This window comes from Budorcas taxicolor, chromosome 5 (assembly GCF_023091745.1).
Source record: "Budorcas taxicolor isolate Tak-1 chromosome 5, Takin1.1, whole genome shotgun sequence".
In the NCBI taxonomy this organism is placed as follows: Eukaryota; Metazoa; Chordata; class Mammalia; order Artiodactyla; family Bovidae; genus Budorcas; species Budorcas taxicolor.
Window position 1 is genome coordinate 44,526,823 of NC_068914.1, and position 19,282 is coordinate 44,546,104.

At 47.3% G+C, this 19,282-nt stretch overlaps 1 protein-coding gene across 1 annotated transcript; it reads right to left on the bottom strand.

Annotated features, from left to right (window-relative positions):
• Positions 1 to 5,219: 5,219 nt before the first annotated feature.
• Positions 5,220 to 14,492, bottom strand: RHOU (ras homolog family member U). Its single transcript, XM_052640024.1, has 3 exons — positions 14,240 to 14,492; positions 12,638 to 12,696; positions 5,220 to 7,340 (listed from the first exon to the last, which is right to left on the bottom strand). Exons 1-3 carry the CDS (start codon positions 14,490 to 14,492, stop codon positions 6,885 to 6,887), a joined length of 768 nt encoding a protein of 255 aa, XP_052495984.1. The 3' UTR covers positions 5,220 to 6,884.
• Positions 14,493 to 19,282: the final 4,790 nt, after the last annotated feature.

A 19,282-nucleotide genomic window follows, 5' to 3' on the forward strand; every position in this document is an offset into this window, starting at 1 on the left:
CCCGGGGACCCCCTTCTCCCATCTGGAGCAAGACTGCAATCAACACCTGCCAGGAACCCTCTCCATGTGGCTGTGAATTCATGCAGCTGTTCCCCAAGTTCTGTTGGCCTTGGAGCCAGTCTCTCTGCCTAGTTCCACTCTGTGTTCACTTATCAATTTATTTGAGTATGAAGATGACACCCTGAAGGCCCTGGCCTTCACATCCTTGGAGACCATCTTCACGTTGGCCTTCAACTACCGGTGACAGATCATAGCATCCCTAACACCTGAACACATGCACACACACATGACTGTCCTTTATTGGGTTTTGCTTTTGTCTCATTCTTGTGTCTATGTTCAGCAAAAGGAAAACAGGTATCATCCATGTACCAATTATCAGGGAGAAGAGGGCAAAGTAGGAGGAAGGGCCATGTGTCCAGTGTCTGGGAGCCCCCGAGTAAAGGCATGTGGAGGGGACCTTCTCTGAAGGCTAGAGCAAGCTACATGTGATTGATATGTTTTCCCAAAAGTATGTCCACTTTGCGGAGAGACAGTAGAAGCTAGTCTGCAGGGGGCATCAGAATGCTCCTCAGAAAAGGTGGTATCAACCCTGAGACCAAGGAGGGACTGATTTTACAGACATGTTTGAGGGGGCTTCCACACTGTGGAGGTGAATGCACTGAAGTCCAGGCACATAAGAGTATAGGGTTCAGCTAGGAGAAGGCAATGGCACCCCACTCCAGTACTCTTGCCTGGAAAATCCCATGGGTGGAGGAGCCTGGTGGGCTGCAGTCCATGTGGTCGCAAAGAGCTGGACACAACTGCTCGACTTCACTTTCACTTTTCACTTTCATGCACTGGAGAAGGAAATGGCAACTACTCCAGTGTTCTTGCCTGGAGAATCCCAGGGATGGAGGAGCCTGGTGGGCTGCCATCTACGGGGTTGCACAGAATTGGACATGACTGATGCGACTTAGCAGCAGCAGCAGCAGCAGGGCACTGGGGTGTGAAGCAGGTGGGGCAGGGGCAGGACATACAAGGCAGATAGGAGTTGAGATCCTGAGCAGGAGACTCTTCAGGCCTGTGGTTGCCACCCGAGGGCCACAAAGCCTGGGGAAGCTGCGCCATTCATGATGGGATGGGAGGGTCCACAGACACTCCAAGCACCTATATGTTCTCCTACTTTTCAATTATATGTAGACGCTTCATGATTAATGTGATACCTACTGAAAGTGTTACTAAACACAAAATGAAATGAAAGTCATTTTTTAATTCACCAAGCCCTGAAAATTATAATGACATGAGTTCTTTTTCACTATGTATTTTGGTAGAAATTGTAAAAGTGCAGATATTATCATGTGTGATTGGCAAAATTCGAAGGCATAATAAAATGTTTGGAGATGAATGCTAGAAGTGGAGTGTCATGAAAAGCTTCTCTTATTAAAAAAAAAAAAAAAGTCCCTGCTGGCCCATAGGTGCCATGGAGAGAAACCAAATGGGCTGGGCTAGAGGATGAGACAGGAGGCAGCAGTCAGGAGGGTGCTGAGTGGCAGCACCCTGGTGGCAGAAAGGGGAGGACAATGAGGATGACATCCAACAGACAGGACCTGGTGACCCATCAGGTGAGAACATGCAGGTAAGGGAGTCTGGGCTGATGACCGATTTCTTGTTTGGACCAGTGAGTGGCTATGTTGGTGTGTTGTGAGCACAGGGGCTCAGAGGATGGGGTGCTGGGGAGCCATGAGACAGAGGATAACTGTGGTCAGCTGAATGGCCCCCAGAAATATCCACACCCTAAGCCTTGGATTCTGTGACCAGGTGGGTCACACAGCAAAAGGAGATTAAAGTTGCAGATGGAATTAGGATCACTCATTCTGACCCTGAGATGAGATCACCCTGGACCCTCTGGGTCAACTCAATACAAAAAGATGTGGAAGGGGAGGTCAGAGAGTCAGCGGGATTCCACGTGAGGAGGACTTGACGGGTCATCACTGCTTTGAAGGTGGAGGAAGCCCCCAAGTCAAGGAACACAGGTGAGCCCAGAGCTCCAATAAGAGAGAGGATGAGTCCCCCTGTGCCCGCACATAGGACCCTAGCCCCGGCCATTACTTGGCTTCAGCCAGGAAGACCCAGTTCAGAATCTTACCTCCAGAAGCAGAGGTAAGAAATCTGCATTTTCTTTTAAGCCACTGAGTTTGTAATCATTTGTAACATAACAACCCCTAAAGTGAGTTAATTCTGAAGTAGCCATGGGGCATTAGGGGGGACTGAGAGGAGATGCTATCCAGGAATGTGCCTCCTTTTAGGACAAGCATTTGTTTCCACCCATGCACCTCCGTCATATGCAGACCCACCTCTTCAGGATCTGGTTTCATTGTTAGGGGTGGGTGCTCCCTGGGGTGACAGGGAATGTTGCAGTTGGTAACTCCAATAAACAAAGGTTCTAAAAATGGTTCAAAAGAGCACAAAAACAAGAGTGTGTTTGGCTGGGCAAGGCCTTTCCAAGTGAAGCGGGTGGAGGGAAGCCCAGCCTGATTGGGAACGCAGGGCCCCACACCCACTCGCCAGCCTCACCCGACACCCCAGGCTACCTCAGTGCTGTGATCATAGTCTTGAGTCTTGCCACCTTCCAGCCAGGGGTGAGGAGCCAGCACATTTGCCCCCAACCCATTCACCCTGTGCCACGTGCCTGGAGTAACTGAAGTATTTCTCTCTTCTGTAAAAATGAGTGGAAATTGAAAAATGAATTTGTTATTAAGCATAAAAAGTGTAAGCCTCCTAAAATTTAACAGAGATGAAGATAAAAGCCTTTAGGGGCCCGTTGCCAAGTTGAATCAACTGTGCGTCTTGCCCAGAAGACATTAAAAAATAATGAGCGGGTGCTTCCTCGGGCTTATGGGCCCCTGAAACCTTTATATTCAACAACCCATCAGCCACCGGGGCAGGTGCCACACTTGTCCCTGTACTGACGTGACAGGTTAGGCACAGAGAGGTTAGGAGGTTAAGCTACTTAAGGAACCACAACCAGGAAGCAGCAGAACCAGGATTCAAGCCCAAACAGCCTGACCGCAGGGCCCAGCCCTCCTCTCCCCTCTGGCCCATTGCCTCTCCCAGAGATCATGGCATCCCCAACCCCCTGCCTGTACAGGCCCCAGGACAGGCCAGACATTGTTCTGCCTCAGGGCCTTTGCAGCTAATATTCATTTTAGAAAGTTTTTGTCCCCTCCTTTCAGGTCATCTCTGTGAAGACATTCTGAACTCCTCTGAGGGACTGGGAACTCTCTCCTTGTATCCTGGGAAGGCCTGTCCCAGATAAGGGAGATGGGACTGGGGGAGGAGAAACTTCCAGGCTGCTCTGGGCAAGGGTCATGTTGCCCATGGAGGCCAGGAGGCTAGCTGCCTTTCAGCACTCTGGAACACACGCAGATGGGCAGTGGGTTTATTTGCTCTCTGCCCAGTTTTCCAGTCCATTGTGGTTGACTGGTCAGGGGATACAAAAGAACCATACCCTGGGATCGGAGGCCACATGGACAACAAAGGAACTGTCCTTCACTAGGTGACCAGGAGTGCTGTCCAACCCTTGGAGATGAGGGATCCTGAGCCCTGCTGGCCTTCACTATGAAGCTGGTGGGGCTCGGGGCACCCCCCATGGCCACTGCTACCCTTGGGTGTTCACCCCACATGTGCACACATGCTGTCATCCAGGACACCAACAGCCCAGTGAAAAGGGCAGCCCTGTTCACACAGGAAGAAACCAAGGCTCCTCTGTGCCCTCAGCGTCACCCCACACTCAGCGCTGCTCTGAGCCTGGACTCAGCTCTGAGAATAGGGACAGAGGCCAGCACTTGGCCCCTCACACATGAAGGTCCAAAGGATGCGTGTGTCAGATGTAGCCCTGGAATTCTCACCCCCCACCCTGAACAGGCACCTAATGTTGGCCAGGTACGCGTTTCCAGGACACCTCTGGGGCCTGCGTCTCCACGCGTCTTATGTTCTCTTCACTCCCAGAGAAATTCTTTGGTGGAAAAGGCAGGTGCCCTAAGAGCTGTAGGTCAGAATTTGTTTGCTACCACCTGGAGAGTGTCTTCAAAGAGAGTGTTCTGCTCAACATCATTTATGCTTAAAAAAAGAAAAGCATGACTTAGGGGAGATGACCTGCCCTGTGTAAGAGCTCGGAGATTTCTCTTTAAGTCTGTCAGGCACAGCAATTAACATTACAAAAGGTTCATTTCCATACACTTGGTGAAAAAGGTGGGCCCTGTATTGTTACATTATGACTGGCCTGCCCAACTTAATGCTAAGCATTTCCCAAAGCACAACACTGATAGTCTCCTACGCAATAATATCAAGCTGTAAATTTAATGATGCTTGAGCTTGGAAGTAAATCAAAAGCTCAAGCACACACTTTTAAAAAATTCTGGGGACTTCCCTGGCAGTTCAGGGGTTAAGACTCTGCACTCCCAATGCAGAGGGGATGGGTTCGATCCCTGGTTGGGGAACTAAGATCCTGCATACTGCAAAGAGCAGCCCCCCAAAATTTTTCTGCCCAAGTTTCCATTTTCATCATGAGGTAAAAATGGAGGAAAACATTAATTACAATCCCACCTTTACTCTTACAAAATTTGGCAACATATTAAAACCTGTTGCATTTCAATGTCAACCTTCTAGATTTTTAGCTCTAATGGGACAGGCTACATCAAGCTAAGTTAAGAATAAAACACTTGAGAAAAGCTCTAGAACCTAGGCCACAAGGATGCTCCTCACAAACCACTGGCCATCAGTGGTCCTAAAGGCAGAGGGTGGCAAAGGTTCTGCACTCCAGGGGACCAATAATGGCCCCATATCCCGTCACAGGCATAAAATTTCTCTCAGGTTTTGTGTTCGGTCTTAAAAATTAACTTGCATTGTACTCCATGACATTTGCTGTAATATATAAATACTGTTTGAAATCACTTAGCAGTCAGAGAGCCCTCCTTCACCCCACTCCACACTATGGCAGGCAGAGCCCCACCTGGGAGGTTCACGAGTTGGTGAGACAAGCCCCAAGCTTCAGACGCACTTCATTAGGTCTGTTTATGGCATTTCCACAAATGAAGTAATTTTATTCACTCAGGTTGTAACTAAATGCTTCAGGAAACTATGATATCAATTTCAATGTACTGAAAAATAAATAGTAAACAGTATAAATTTCAGTTTTTAAATGAAGAAATTAGTTAATTTTATTTACTAACAGAAAAAAAGAAGCCCCTAACCTAAAGTATAGCCTGATCATTTACTTTTTATATGAAGAAACACAAAGTGGATTTTTTTTTAATATAAAAAGGAGAAGATCCACAGAAAGATAAACTCCTCTACCTGTTGGCACTAGAGAAATTTCCCCAGTTGCTGGCTGATTTTGGTAGATCTTTATCACCAGTGCAAGCCTGACATCACAACTCGATGCATTCGGCTACTTCTCAGCAACTCAGAAGCAACCCCATGCCAGAGTAAAACTGCTCTCTGGATGTGGCACTTTTTTTCCTCCAGAACATAAAGCCCTAAAAGCCACCATCTGGAACAACACAAATATGTCACAATCTGTGGTTTTCTGACTGTTCTACAGTGTAGAAAGTGCTGAGCAAGGGCACTGTGATCCCTGCCAACGCCAACTCCATGGCCCCTGACCTGCACGGTCTCTGCTGCCAGCTCCCTGAGAGGTGTCTGTGGATTTAGTAGGTTTCAAGAGGCATTAATTTTAAAACAGGTTCAAAGAGATGTACATGTTTTAACATGGGCTCCAAAATGTGTGAAGACACACTTAGAATCACATCTCATATATCATTAAAAAGAGTTCTGTTCCAAAAAGTGTTAAAAGAGGAAGCCAGGCTTCCATCACAGCTGTTCCTGTGGCCACGTTTTTTTTCCATAGTTAAAAGTCTGAATCGGCAGCAAGAACAGCCACATATCTATCTGTGTTCATGTGTGTATACAAAGAAGTACCTTTGGACTGACTTAAAAAAAAAAACACAAAGACATTTTGTTTCATTTCCCAAAACACCTGCCTGCTACAGCCCTGCTAGACTGTTCACTTCCCTGCATATGGGGCAGGGAAGGCCCAGAAGTTTAGAACCAATCCAGGCAGATCTCCTGAGCGCTGTCATCATAGAGGTTCAGGCAGCTTGGCTCATGTGCATGACAGCAAACATCACACTCTGATCTCAGTGTGAGTCGTTCCCTAAAGAAAAGAGAGCTGCAGGCTACCACTGTACTCCTCATGGCATTCTGGCTGTTCACATGATCTCAGGATGAAAAACCCCCATCAACAATTTTTCCTTTTTGGTCTACACAGCACCATTGTCAGCGGGATGTTTTTTGTTGGTTGTTTTTAAACCTTAAGCAACGGGGTATAAGAATATAACCAAAGTGTCTGATTTGAGGTTTTACAGGCAGAAACCTTTTTTTTCCTCTGATTTTTTTTCCTTAAAACACAGGGGAAGAAAGTATAAGGTTTCAAAGCTGAGTTACGCTGACCAGCCTTCAGTGAAGGGATGGCTAACCACACCATTTCCTCTTTGTTCTTCTGTGTGTTGTCTCATAGCAAACTTTCACTCTGGACACCCAGATCTGAGGTGTGCCTTTTTCATATTAGATATAAATTAATCAAAATGTCTAAAGCTCTCAATTTCCAGAGTTATGAAAAATTCTTAACTTACTTCAAGATATCTTGCATACGTATCTCATCCCTCAGGTCAAACAAACAAGAAGGTCAAAGGCAAGAAAGAATAACATAAATTGGAGCACCTACTATAATCCATATATACACACACTCGCTACACAGGTCCTACACAGTCAAAGAGTCACGTCAGCTAATATAGCCTCTAGTGTGGGTTTTGTTGGAACACAGCCCGCTGGGGTCCCCATCAGCATCATACGAAACAGCAGTACTTCTTCCACCAGGACTTGGACAAGGTCTTCATCTTGTCGGGAGTCCTGCTCTTGGACTTCTTTGGCTGCTGCTGGGAGTCCGAGTACTGAATGCCGGCCACAATGGCTGCATCGAAGACCTCTTTGAGGTTCTTCTGAGTCAAGGCTGAGCACTCAATGTAGGAGGTGGCTTTGATCTCCTCGGCACACAACCTGGCCGCCTCCTCAGGTACTGGCTTCTCTTTGCATTTGTCCAGCTCGATGAGGACTTTGACGTCTTCTCTGAGGTCCGACTGTGTCCCCACGAGGATGATGGGGGCTTTGGGACAGTGGCACCGAATCTCTGGCACCCATTTCTCACTGACGTTCTGGAAGGAGGAGGGACCCACGACACTGAAGCACAGGAGGAAGATGTCAGCGTTGGTGTAGCACAAAGGCCGGAGCTTGTCAAACTCATCCTACAAGGGAGTCAAGCACCCAAATGTTATCTTTTACATCAGTTCTCATCAGCAGAGAGACCATCTGAACATTTTTCTGGAAAGGGTCTGGCAGGTAACAGAAAGCCCACAGGTGGTGAAAGGAAGAACCAGAGCCCTATGAAGGCCCCTGCTGCCAAGTGGGGCCTCATTCCCAGGTCTGCAAAACTTGCCCAAAAACTTTCCTCACTGCTCAGGACCTACTTGCAAGTTACTGTAGAAAAAGTCCTTATATTAGATGGATTTTCAAAATAAAATTTACTTTCTCTAGCCTTCAGGCTAGAGTAACTCAGACTTACGGCTTCAACTCTGGTACTTAGCATGCTTTTAATATATAGATGGTACCCACACTGATCCTCGGGGCTTCACCCAGACCCCAGGAAACCACAGTCTGTGAACTCAGCAGCTCTGCCCATCCTCATGGCAGCTGTGAGCCTGGCTCATTTCATCCCATCTGTGCCATGCACATCCAGGGCACACTCAGGGCACACTTGGTGCAGAATCATGGGACTCAGACACAGGACTGGAATTGAGGACCTAGGCACGGACACTCTCACAGCGACCCAGAGAATGTGTGCCTCTCAATGTCACTTAAAACACAAGTGAATATGTTCTCACATTTGCTGAATACACCTTTTATCTCACTTTATCTTTTCCTCCCTCCTTCCTTTTCTCTTACTTTCTCTCCCCTTTTCTCTCCACAAACCCCAGGAGGCCTCTAGGAATGATGCTTTGGGAAGATAAAGGACCAAAGAAAAGGTATACCCATCCTACTTCCAAGGGATAAAGAACTGAATGGATAAGTCAGAGTTGATTATATAAACCAACCATCACCCTGCTGAGTGCCTCACTGTGCGCATTCACTAACAGAGATGCACACAGGACTCTGGACACTAGACACCAGACCTAGGGGATTTGGTTGGGAACAGACACACATGGCCTCAGTCCTTATAGGGACATGCATGTGTGCATGCTACCTGGCTTCAGTTGTGTCTGAATCTGGGCAACCCTATGGACTGTAGCCCATAGGCTCCTCTGTCCATGAGGTTCTCCAGGCAAGAATATTGGAGTGGGTTGCCATGCCCTCCTCCAGGGGATCTTCCCAAGTCAGGGATTGAACCTACATCTCCTGTGGCTCATCATTGGCAGGCAGATTCTTTATCACTGAGCCACATGGGAAGCTCTTATGATTACTTACAAACTATTATTTACGTGCATGTTTTGTTGCATCTGTCGACTTTTTCTAGGGATGAAGAAAGCCTGGATCTTTTGAGTTTACATGCCTCATCTGAGGCCCTGTATTTCAGTTTATAGGGCAACAACCAAGTGACAATATTGAAGTTGACCAGCTAAATCCTTAGGAAGGAATATGGCATCTCACCATGTCACCACCAATTCTCCACCGTCTATATGCAAAAGTTAAGAAGAAGAAGAAAAAAAAAAGTCCTGGATTTCTCAGTGCCAACTTTGCGCTGAAAGAAGAAACACAGAAACCCAACCAGGTGGCCGACAGCCCAGCCCCGAGGATCTTCTAATGAGACACTCCCTCTGTTCCTAGAGGCCTGCAAGAAAGCAGCACAGGACAGTCTCTGCCCTCACTGCTGGCAGGCATCATGCCTGGCCAGACCCTGGATCTGGGGTTGCATTATCAATAAAAAGAAAAGCAAACGCAGCCCTGGACCTTGGGACATGGCTTCGGTAACCTGGCTTCCAGACTTGTGGAGGTTCTGGCTGACGGACTCAGGAAGCAAAGCAGAAACTAAACCCTGCTGCTCACTGCCTGACCAGAAACCTTAGCTATTTGGAGAAATAAATGCCGCACATGTACGTGTGACGAGTCCAGTTGGAATGGACCCTTACAGAAACTAGTTCTGAGACCCAGAGATTTGCCTGGGGTTTAGGGTAGGGCTGGGTGGGGCTGACAGGTTGCTGGACAGCCGCGCTGGTGTTTGTTTTTTTAAAAGTATAAAGATTTTCCCAGGTGCCTCATGAGTCAGAAAGCTGAAGAGTTTTCACCTGCTATTGGACAGGCTCTTGCAGTCTGATCAATTTCCACTGGAGTGAAATTGATCACAGTGAAATTTCCATAATGAGTCCAGTGTTAAAAACTTTTAACATTTTATATGCATACCAGGCCCCCAACAAAAAGGCCCCAAGGCATAAGAAGCAATTTCTAGTTATTTTTCCAGCTCTCAGTTGCTATGTAAAACTTATGTCTGATCCCCAGGCAAGCTGTGTCCACATTCTCCTGGTGTTTGGAAAGGAGGCAGCTTGAGTCACTTTATCCCCAGGAAGCTACCATGATGACCGCTTGGGGGGATGTGCCACCACAGGCTGGGGCAACACTAAGGAAATATGGCAGGTGTCAAATCAAGTCCCTTAAAAAGGGAGGTTATCAGATCTGGAATAGGGAGGATAGGAAAAGACTATCACCTTGCCCAGTTTTACTAACAATCCAAACAAATACTAACTGATAGCTGGGGAGCCGGGAGAAAACTGACTTTATCTCACCAGTTGTGTATTTCTTTTTAAATTTATTTGTATTTATTTGTCTACTCTGGGTTTTAGCTGTGGCATGCAGGATCTTTAGTTGCATGTGGGATATAGTTCCCCGACCAGGGATCAAATGTAGGTCCCCTGCATTGGGAGCACAAAGTCTTTTTTTTTCCGCAAACTTTAAATTTTTTTGTTTTTTGTATTGGGGTATAGCTGATAAACAATGTTGTGACAGTTTCAAGTGAACAGCAAAGGGACTCAGCCATACATATATGTGTATCAATTCTCCCTCCAACCCCCCTCCCATCCAAGCTGATACATAACACTGAGCAAAGTTCCATGGGGAGCACAGAGTCTTAAACCACTGGACCATGAGGAAAGCCGTGGCTGTGTATTTTTCATAGTTTTGAAGATGGTTTTTTGAAGATGTGGTTTTCCATAAATCTGTAGATGGTGACCTCACACATTACACTATTAGGCATACTAACCACTCCATCAGGTAAGAAATACAGTGAATCTCAACAAAAACACTGCTGAGAGACCAGAAGGAAAATTTCCAAATAAACCAAAGTGTACCAACTTGCACTGAAACCATTTCCCAAATTATAAGCTTTTTCATGAAACCATTTCTAAAATGATTCTTGTGATTCCTTAACTTTGAAACAGATCCTATTAAAAAAAATCAAATTCTTCCTTGATAATTCAGGATCATTTCTACAAAGTGTTCCTGGTAAAAGTCTTAATCCTCTTCCAAAACTGCTCAGAGGTTTTTCTCCTGGTCTACCCATCCTGTCCCTCAAACCGATGTTGCCTTGCTCCTCCTGTAACCTCGGTGATTTCTTCACAAGTTCTACTGGGTTGGCTAAGAAGTTCATTTGGGTTTTTCTGTAAGTGCCTACTGGAAAATCCAAATGAACTTTTTGGCCAATCCAAGACTAAGTGGTTTGTCTTCCCCCATGGACTAGAGTCTGTCAAGGGGCAAGCCATGACTTAAGCTTGCATCCTGCAGGACCCAGCACTCCATTTATTTATCAATCCAGTCTACAAACACAAGTAAAGTCCACTATGGGCCAGGCACCAACCAGGCAGGAGGCAGGGAACTCCAGCCCAGGAAGCTGTGTCTGCCATCAAAGCTGACAGGTGAGCCAGTGGGGAGGAGCTGCCGGCACTGGGCTGTCTACTCCTCCCTAAAGGGCCCCAGATAGGCATGCCCTTTGGTTTCTTGAGTTTTCCTGCCTTCTTCTTATTCTCGGACTCTTTAACTGCCACTTCTTGCTTCAGCAGGGAGGCCTCTGTTTATTGAGGGGCTACCCAACCCTCATTGTAAAGATCAGAAGATGTGACCCAAGGTACGAAAAATATTCTTGATTTACACAAAGCAATTAAGCTTTAATTATAAATAGTAGCAGTGCATCCAGAAAGATTATTAGAAGGATATGTGTTCTTTGATTTTTCTCTTCCGTATGCAATAAAATAGAGATTGGTCGATTTTTCATTTTTTTCCTGCTCCAGTAGAAGGGCAAGGAGACAGCAGAGGAATCTGGGCTATGACATGCGCCCTGTGGCCACTGCCAAACCAATGTTCAGCTGGGGATCGAGGCTGCCCAGTCTTGTGTCACCTTGAAGTTTGAAAAACAAAGCGCTGAACTTGCTGTCCCACAGTGGGCAAGTGACTAAGAAGCCCTGGTTTGGAGGAGGCTCTTAGGGACACTGGAAAGTCAGATACTTCTTAAGTGTAGGTGGTCATATGACATCTTAGAAAGGAAGTGGACACTTTTATCTGTTGATAAATTACCGCTTCACTTTCTCAAACTCTAGCAAGCACTGGAGAAACTACCTGCTTATCAACTGTGGCTTTGGCAAGCTCTAAAGACAGACCCTAGGGGCTTCTGTGATGGCTCAGCAGGGAAGACTCCACCTGCAATGCAGGAGATGCAGGTTTGATCCCTGGGTCGGGAAGATCCTGTGGAGAAGGAAATGGCAATCCACTCCAGTATTGTTGCCTAGGAAATTCCATGGACAGAGGAGCCTGGTGGGCTACAGTCCAACAGGTCACAAAAGAGTTGGACTAAACAACGACTAAACAACAACATTAACGACTAAACAACAACAAAGACAGACCCTGGGCTCTCAGAGGGCACAGCGAGAATTCAGTGATGTTGGCACCATGCAGGGGGACAGTGAGAATTCAGCGATGTTAGCGCCATGCAGGGGGACTGGAGCCCCCCGGCTCTTCCGAGACACCCCAGAGGGGACTTCATACTGAGCCCTTCCCATACCTGGCTGTCTCATCCAAGTGCCTGCCCTCAAGACAAAAATAAATGTTCATGATTCTGAAGGACCAAGTCCCAGTTCATTCATTCCTCTAGGTTAGGAAAGGAAATATTAACACTTACTGACATGAACTCCATCTTTTTCTTGAGTCAATATCTTAAGAATTTGGTTTGTTGACCTTTAATAAAATGATTATAAGGCATTGCCAACTTACTCTGAGAAATGAGTACAAAGCATCATTGACAATTTTTAATAAAAACCAGAAAGTAAATAAGATCAGAAACTCCCAGAAGATAAGAACTGCTCTTGACCCTGTTTCCCTTGTCCTGCCCACAAGGAGCAATGCCAAACCCTGTTTTATTGGTGTGGAGCTCTCTCCCCGCCACATCCACCCTCTGTGAGGTGGGGGTGGGGCTCTAGAATGGCCCAGTAAAGGAGAGGGGGCAGTATTTGAAGGCCTTTAAAAGGCACTGTTCTTGCCCAGCACTGAGCAGCGATGTGATACTGACCTGTCCTGCAGTGTCACAGAGCTGGAGTTTCACAGGCCGTCCATCCACGGAAACCACAGCTTAAAAATAAGACCGAGAGGACTGTCAGTAGTGGGGAGGGTCTCTTTTAACCCTTTCCAGAAGAACAATAATTTTAGTTTGTATGACCACTCTCACTCCAAACCCTTCAGCTCCTATTCTGAGTCCCCAACAAAGTCAAGACTTGCCTAAAACAAGGAGACTCCATGGAAGCATTTTTTTTTTTTTTTTTTTTAAATGCAAACCTGCTGGGCCAGCAATTCACTCCATGCCCTGAGAGGAGGCAGAGAGGCCCAGGGCCTTTGATGGCACCCTGGAAGGGTCTGAGTTTTCTCCCAACCCCAGACAATTCATTTTCCTATTTGTACATGTTTCAAAAAACGCAAAAACAACACTGGGGCGGGGGGTTAAGCGGGAACCAACCTCATGGTTTTAAATCACAGGAAAACCTCACAAATAACTCTGTTTTCCCTTGGGAAATGTTTGGTGACTTCGGGGTCTGTCACAAAAACGTAGCTTATTTTGAGAACGTGTAAACACAGGCTGCCAGTATTGTCCTGTTTATAAAAGAGGGCACTGCTTATCTCTCCATGTCAGCTCAAAGAGAGGATTAAACGAGAAAAGGAAACCGTGTCCACCTTTCCACTAGGTTGGGGTATCTGAGGAGGGGCCTGCATCAGAGTGCTGCTCAGAGTGCTCTATTTGATGAAGCACTCAGTTTTGTCTCAATAAACTTTCTAAATTGTTTATAAATGTTTGTACTACTCAGTTGAAGAAGGCGATTAAAATACACACACACACATACACACACACACACAGTATCGTTTAGGTGGGAAATCCACCAGCACAGCACTGCTTTATCTAGGGTGCCTTCCAGGTAGATGAAAGCAAGTCCTTGCCATCAAAACTTTCTGAAAGACCACGAATTTCTTTTTCTTTTTTCTTTTTTTTAAGAACAAGAGTAAGCATTTCACTCTAGCTTCCATGGATTTTAACTTTTTCATAAATTTCAAGAAGCCTTGCAAAATCAAGAGGAAAGATTACTTTATCTTGGTGGCTACACACCAAATGACACAGCATCGCATACACAAGAGCTTTCAGGAGCTTAAGAGATACTGAAACGACGCTAAAAATCAAAAACAGAGCCAACGGGGGCGGTGGGACTCAGAGGCAAGAAGTCATCTTTACTATCCGGGTTTAATCCAAAACTCAGCCTTCCCCAGCGCCGCCAGTGCCATTTTCACTAAATCCACTCATGTCCCTGCTCTCCGCGGCTCTTGAAAGCGGAGACGCCCTCGGAAGAGGAGCCGCTGACTGGAAAAGACCGACCCCCGGGCCACAGGTAATGGCACCTGCGCGTCACCTTCCGACCGAAAGCCAGCAGCGGCGCCAGCAACGTCGGCCTGACGCAACTGCTCTACGCAGGAAACTGACCAGGCCACCTGGGCGCGACCTGTGCGACCCCGCCGTCCGCACCCGAACTGCGAGGCGCCTCGGCTCCCCGCGCCCGGGTTAAGACCCCGCTGCCGGCGGCCCTGTGGGCCCCGGGGTCTCCTCCGCCCCAACCCCCGCGGCCCCGCTCACCCGAGAAGTTATCGAAGGCGGTGGGGATGTACTCGGTGGGGTAGCCGTTGGTGGTGTAGCTCACCACCAAGCTGGTCTTGCCCACGGCGCCGTCGCCGACCAGCACGCACTTGACGCCGTGGCCCTCGGCGCCGCCCGCGCGTCCCCGGCCCCCCGGCGCCCCGGGCCCACGGCCCCCGCGCTCCCGGCGGGGCGGCACGGGCGGCGCCTCGCAGCGGCCCGGGAACGCGGGGTCCCCCTGCTGCGGGGGCATCGGCCCGCGCAAGCCGCGGGGGGAGCCGTCCCCGACTCGAGGGCCGCGGCTGCGGCCGCGCGGCGCAGACAAAGGCGGTCGGGTAGGTCCGGCTGGGCTCAGGCGCAGGCGGCGCCGGCTCCGTTCTGCGGCTGAGGACTGCGGACCGAGCGGCGCGGGGCCCGGCGCTGTCTCCTCCTGCTTCCCGGCGGCCCGGCGCGCGGGGGGCGGGCGCGGGGAGAAGGCGGAGCGGCCGCTAGGTCCGGGCGTCGGGCCCACAGCGCCCCCGTCTGAGCGCCGCGCGGTGCGCTAGAGCCGGAGCCGCGCGCGCTGGGGCGGGACCGCGACCGGAGGCAGGGACCTCGACACCTACGGGGGAACCCCAGATGCCCAGTCTGGGCAGTGCCGAGGAACCAGGCCGCCGGAGGGCGGCTTCCCGGCGCCGACACTGCCGCCACCGCCGAGGGGCTCGCCGTCCCGCCTCCTGCGCCCAAGCGGCCGACTGCCCTGCTCCTCTCGTCCCTGCGCCCCCTCCTCCCAGCGGTCCCTGCCTCGCAGGCCACAGCGCTCCACCCGAGGGGGCAGTCGTCGGAAGGAGGCAGAGTTAATAGGCAACTTTTATGTAGCCGAAGTCCATCGTGTGATTTTGGTCCTTCTAACGTATTCTTCTATCATTTGGGAGCAAAGGAACGCAGGTCCACTGTTAATGCTAGTGTGACTTTCTCTTGAGTATGCCCTGAACCAACAGATGTCTTTATAGCCCCAATTCTTTCATCTACGTAAATGTAATTTGGTGACATTGATATTATTTAGGGGGAAAAAATCCGTTTTTCTCTGACTCCTTCCTCCTATATTTAGTCAACAATCCATCGGAAAGACAGGGAAACCTTTCTGGGCATAGTCTAGACGCAAAGTTCCCCAGAGATGTATGTCGTGGTATGAGAATAGGCTCATACTGTGAGTAGGAATAGTGATACTGATAATAAAAATCACAGCAACTAATAAACGTTGAGCCTCTCTGATATAAGCACTGGTAAGTACTCTGCATGAGCTGCTGCTGCTGCTGCTAAATTGCTTCAGTCGTGTCTGACTCTGTGCGACCCCATAGACAGCAGCCCACCAGTCCCTGGGATTCTCCAGGCAAGAACACTGGAGTGGGTGGCCATTTCCTTCTCCAATGCATGAAAGTGAAAAGTGAAAGTGAAGTTGCTCAGTGTGTCTGACTCTTAGCGACCCCATGGACTGCAGCCTACCAGGCTCCTCTGCCCATGGGATTTTCCAGGCAACAGTACTGGAGTGGGGTGCCATTGCCTTCTCCGCTGCATGAGCTCGTTACTGTCATCTCGTCATTAGTTATACCAGTTTATGGGTGAAAGTGTTAGTCTTTCAGTCGTGCCTGACTCTTTTTCCAACGCCATGGACCAAAACCCACAAGGCTCCTCTTGTCCATGGGATTTCCGAGGCAAGAATACTCGAGTGGGTTGCCATTTCCTTCTCCAGGGGATCTTCCTGACCCAGGGATTGAACCCTGATCTCCTGCATTACAGGCAGATTCTTAACCTCTGAGCCATTGGGAAAGCCCATTTTATGGGTACAGGATGAGAAAATCTGAGGCACAGAGGTACCAGATAAAATGCTGAGGTCTCACAAGCTAGGGAGTGGCAGTGCCAGGATTCAAGCAGTCCGGCTCCAGAGCCTGAGTTCTTTCTTACCCAGTGTCCTTAAAGCAAAATCAAGCCAGAGTAGTAAGTTGAGCCTTGGAAGTGTGGCTGTGGTGGGAATGCAGAAGTGGATTTATCAAGAGGCTGAAGACTTGAATTCAGGGCCCTCATTTGCGGAGAACCTCCCTGGGTGCCCTAGCAGTGTGAACACATGGTTACATTTTTGTCAATTTTGCAAAATTGACAAAAATTTATATGAAAAAAATTCATATATTTTAATCACTACCAACTAAGCTCAATGTTGTTTCAATTCTACCTTCTCATATTGAATGGCTTTGATGTGTCAGGGGACATTGTGTGCATCAAGCCAAGGAAAGTGAACTTAGACATTTCATTTGGGTTTAATGGATACAGAGCTGGCACTAAAGTCAGACAAGGAAGGAGGCAAGGGAGCAAAATTCAAGGCACCAACCTTGCAATTACCTGACCCAGAGAATGAGCACCTGGCCTGCCTCTCCACAGCCCTGACACTGGTGGGGTGTATTTGTGTGATTTTTGATTCCCCTGTGTAGTTACCTTGTTTCTTGCCATCTGGGCATAGAAATGGTGGCCAGTAATGTGCCTACAGGTTTCCATCTGGACTTTCCCACTTTCCCCAGCACTGGTTCCAGTAGAAAACACGAGGTTTTCTGGAGTTTGGGCTGTAGTTTCTTGAAGCCAAAAACTAGTTTGTGGCTATTCTTTCCATCAAAAAGTACACAGTATTGTTATAAGGGGCTTCACTGGTGGCTCAGTGGTAAAGAACCTGCCTGCCAATGCAGGAGATGTAAGAGATTCCAGCTCAATCCCTGCGTTGGGAAGATCTGCTGGTCAAAATGGAAGTTCCTGGCAGGAATAAATTCTAAATGCAGCATGTACATTTATTCAGGCACCATATGTTTTTGAAGGAAATCACATGAAATAGAATTAATGTGAATTCCTGTGTTTGTGAGGATGCAAACCTATCTCAGGACCACAAACAGCAAGTTTACCAGCAAGTAAAATAGGTTTTCATTGTTCTCTACATATTACAAAATTATAGGATTGAGAAAGCAGTCAAAGGGCATGCAGCAGGGGGATGTGGGGGAGGTGGTGTTCCAGAGACACAAAGTTTCAGTTATGCAAGATGAATACATTCAGGAGATCTAATGCACACCCATGTGACTAGAGTTAGCAATATTGTATTGTACCCTTACATCTACTAAGTGTGGATTCTGAGTGTTCTCAAAACAAACACACACACAGGTGACTATTTCACAATATATATATATATACATCAAATCATCAAGTTGTACACCTTAAATATGTACAATTTTTCACTGTAATCTAGACCCTCAGTAAAGTTTGGGGGAGGATGTGCAGCCAAAAAATGTGGGAAAAAATAGTGTGATCCATGTGTGTCAGGAGGTTTATTAAATGTTTTCTTCTGGATGCTTTTAAAGTTTATGGTGTCTGTTGGCCTTTTAAATTGCATAGTTTGTTGTGATGCGTGTCTCATTTTAAATCACTATTTTTGTACCTAATTTTCTATTCTTAAATGTTTATCCTTTCTCTTAAATAAGGCCCCAAATGTGATCAGCTTCAGGCCATACAAAATGTGGGTCTCCCCTGCCTTCAGCCATATGGTAGTTTTTGTATCCCGTAGCCACTGACTTTGCTTTGTTCCCTTTTTTATGTCACGTATTGTCCCATTCCACTTGTTTTGGCCCATCTTTCTAGATCCAATTTAATCAACTCCCTGCAGCCTTACCTAAAATTCCCAGAACTAATTGTTCACTATTAGTAGGCTCTTCTGCAGCCCATGGTATCAAGTCCAAAGGTGGCGGTGGGGGGTGGGGGGGGAGCGGTTGCTAGAACTCAGTGCTGACCAAGACCAGGGCTGTGGGAGGCCCCTCCAAGTGTACAGTCAATCAGTGAATCCTGCAATAAATCAATAGATCATCTAATGTATTTTCTTGTTTGTTTACTGTCTATCTCCCTTTCAAGCCCCAAGAGGTCAGGAACTTTATTTTCTTCATCTTTATACCCCACACTTTACATCATGCAAGGAAAATAGTAGGCTACTGTTTTCTTTTCTTTTTTTTTTTTTTAATTTTAAAATCTTTAATTCTTACATGTGTTCCCAAACATGAACCCCCCTGCCACCTCCCTCCCCATAACATCTCTGTGGGTTCTGTTTTATGCTTTTATAAAATATTTTGAGAACACATGAGCCCTGCAGCAATTAATAAGAAAGACCATTTCTCCACTCTCTGAGGACGCCTTACCCCTCCTGTACTCCCATCTGTATCTACCAGGATGGCTCAGTTTGTGCAATGTTTCCTTTGTATCCGGTAAGTTTGGGAAATGCTGTCATTTGTGGGAAAAAAAAAAATTTTCCACTCTTAAGATCTGGTACATACGTAGCTCTCCAGCCCAGCTGTAGGCATTCACCCACCACACTGGAGCTCCTCCTCTGGGTATTCCAGCATCCACCCCATCCCCACTGACACCCATCCACCCCCACCTACCCCACCCCCAGCGGCCCCAGGGACCTGGGCACCTCTCCAATGCTTGAGAGCCTGCTAGCCTCCCGCTCTTCCTCTCACCTGCTAATGTTGACCACATGGGTCTCAGTTCAAATGTTACCTCCTCTGGGGAGTGTGACCCAATGCCCTTAGGAAGGTGTATTTATGCTTAATCCCTGTCATAGCTCTTTGTTGAAGTAACCTATTGACACTTGCTCTTAATCGCCTAAAAAGCAGGACCCTTGCTTCACCAAACTCTTTATCCCCACCACATTTTCTTGTATTTTTTTTTTTTTAAATAAAGCTCTTTTACCTGTTCTACTAGAAAATTTTCAAATGTGCTAATATCATAAATTTTTATTTTGGTACTAATATAGTAGAAACTGTGCCAATAAACTTTATACTGTATACCTTTCACCCATCTTTTAACGTATTCAAGAAATAAGTTAAAATAACTTTTTGATTAATACATTCCTGGCCAGGGTATAATTTCCATGATCAAACTCAATATAAAGGGTTTTTGTTGTTGTTATTGTTGTTGTTTTTACTATTTGTAACTTTTCACTACTTACCCATCTTCCATAAATAAATAACTGCAAAGAAC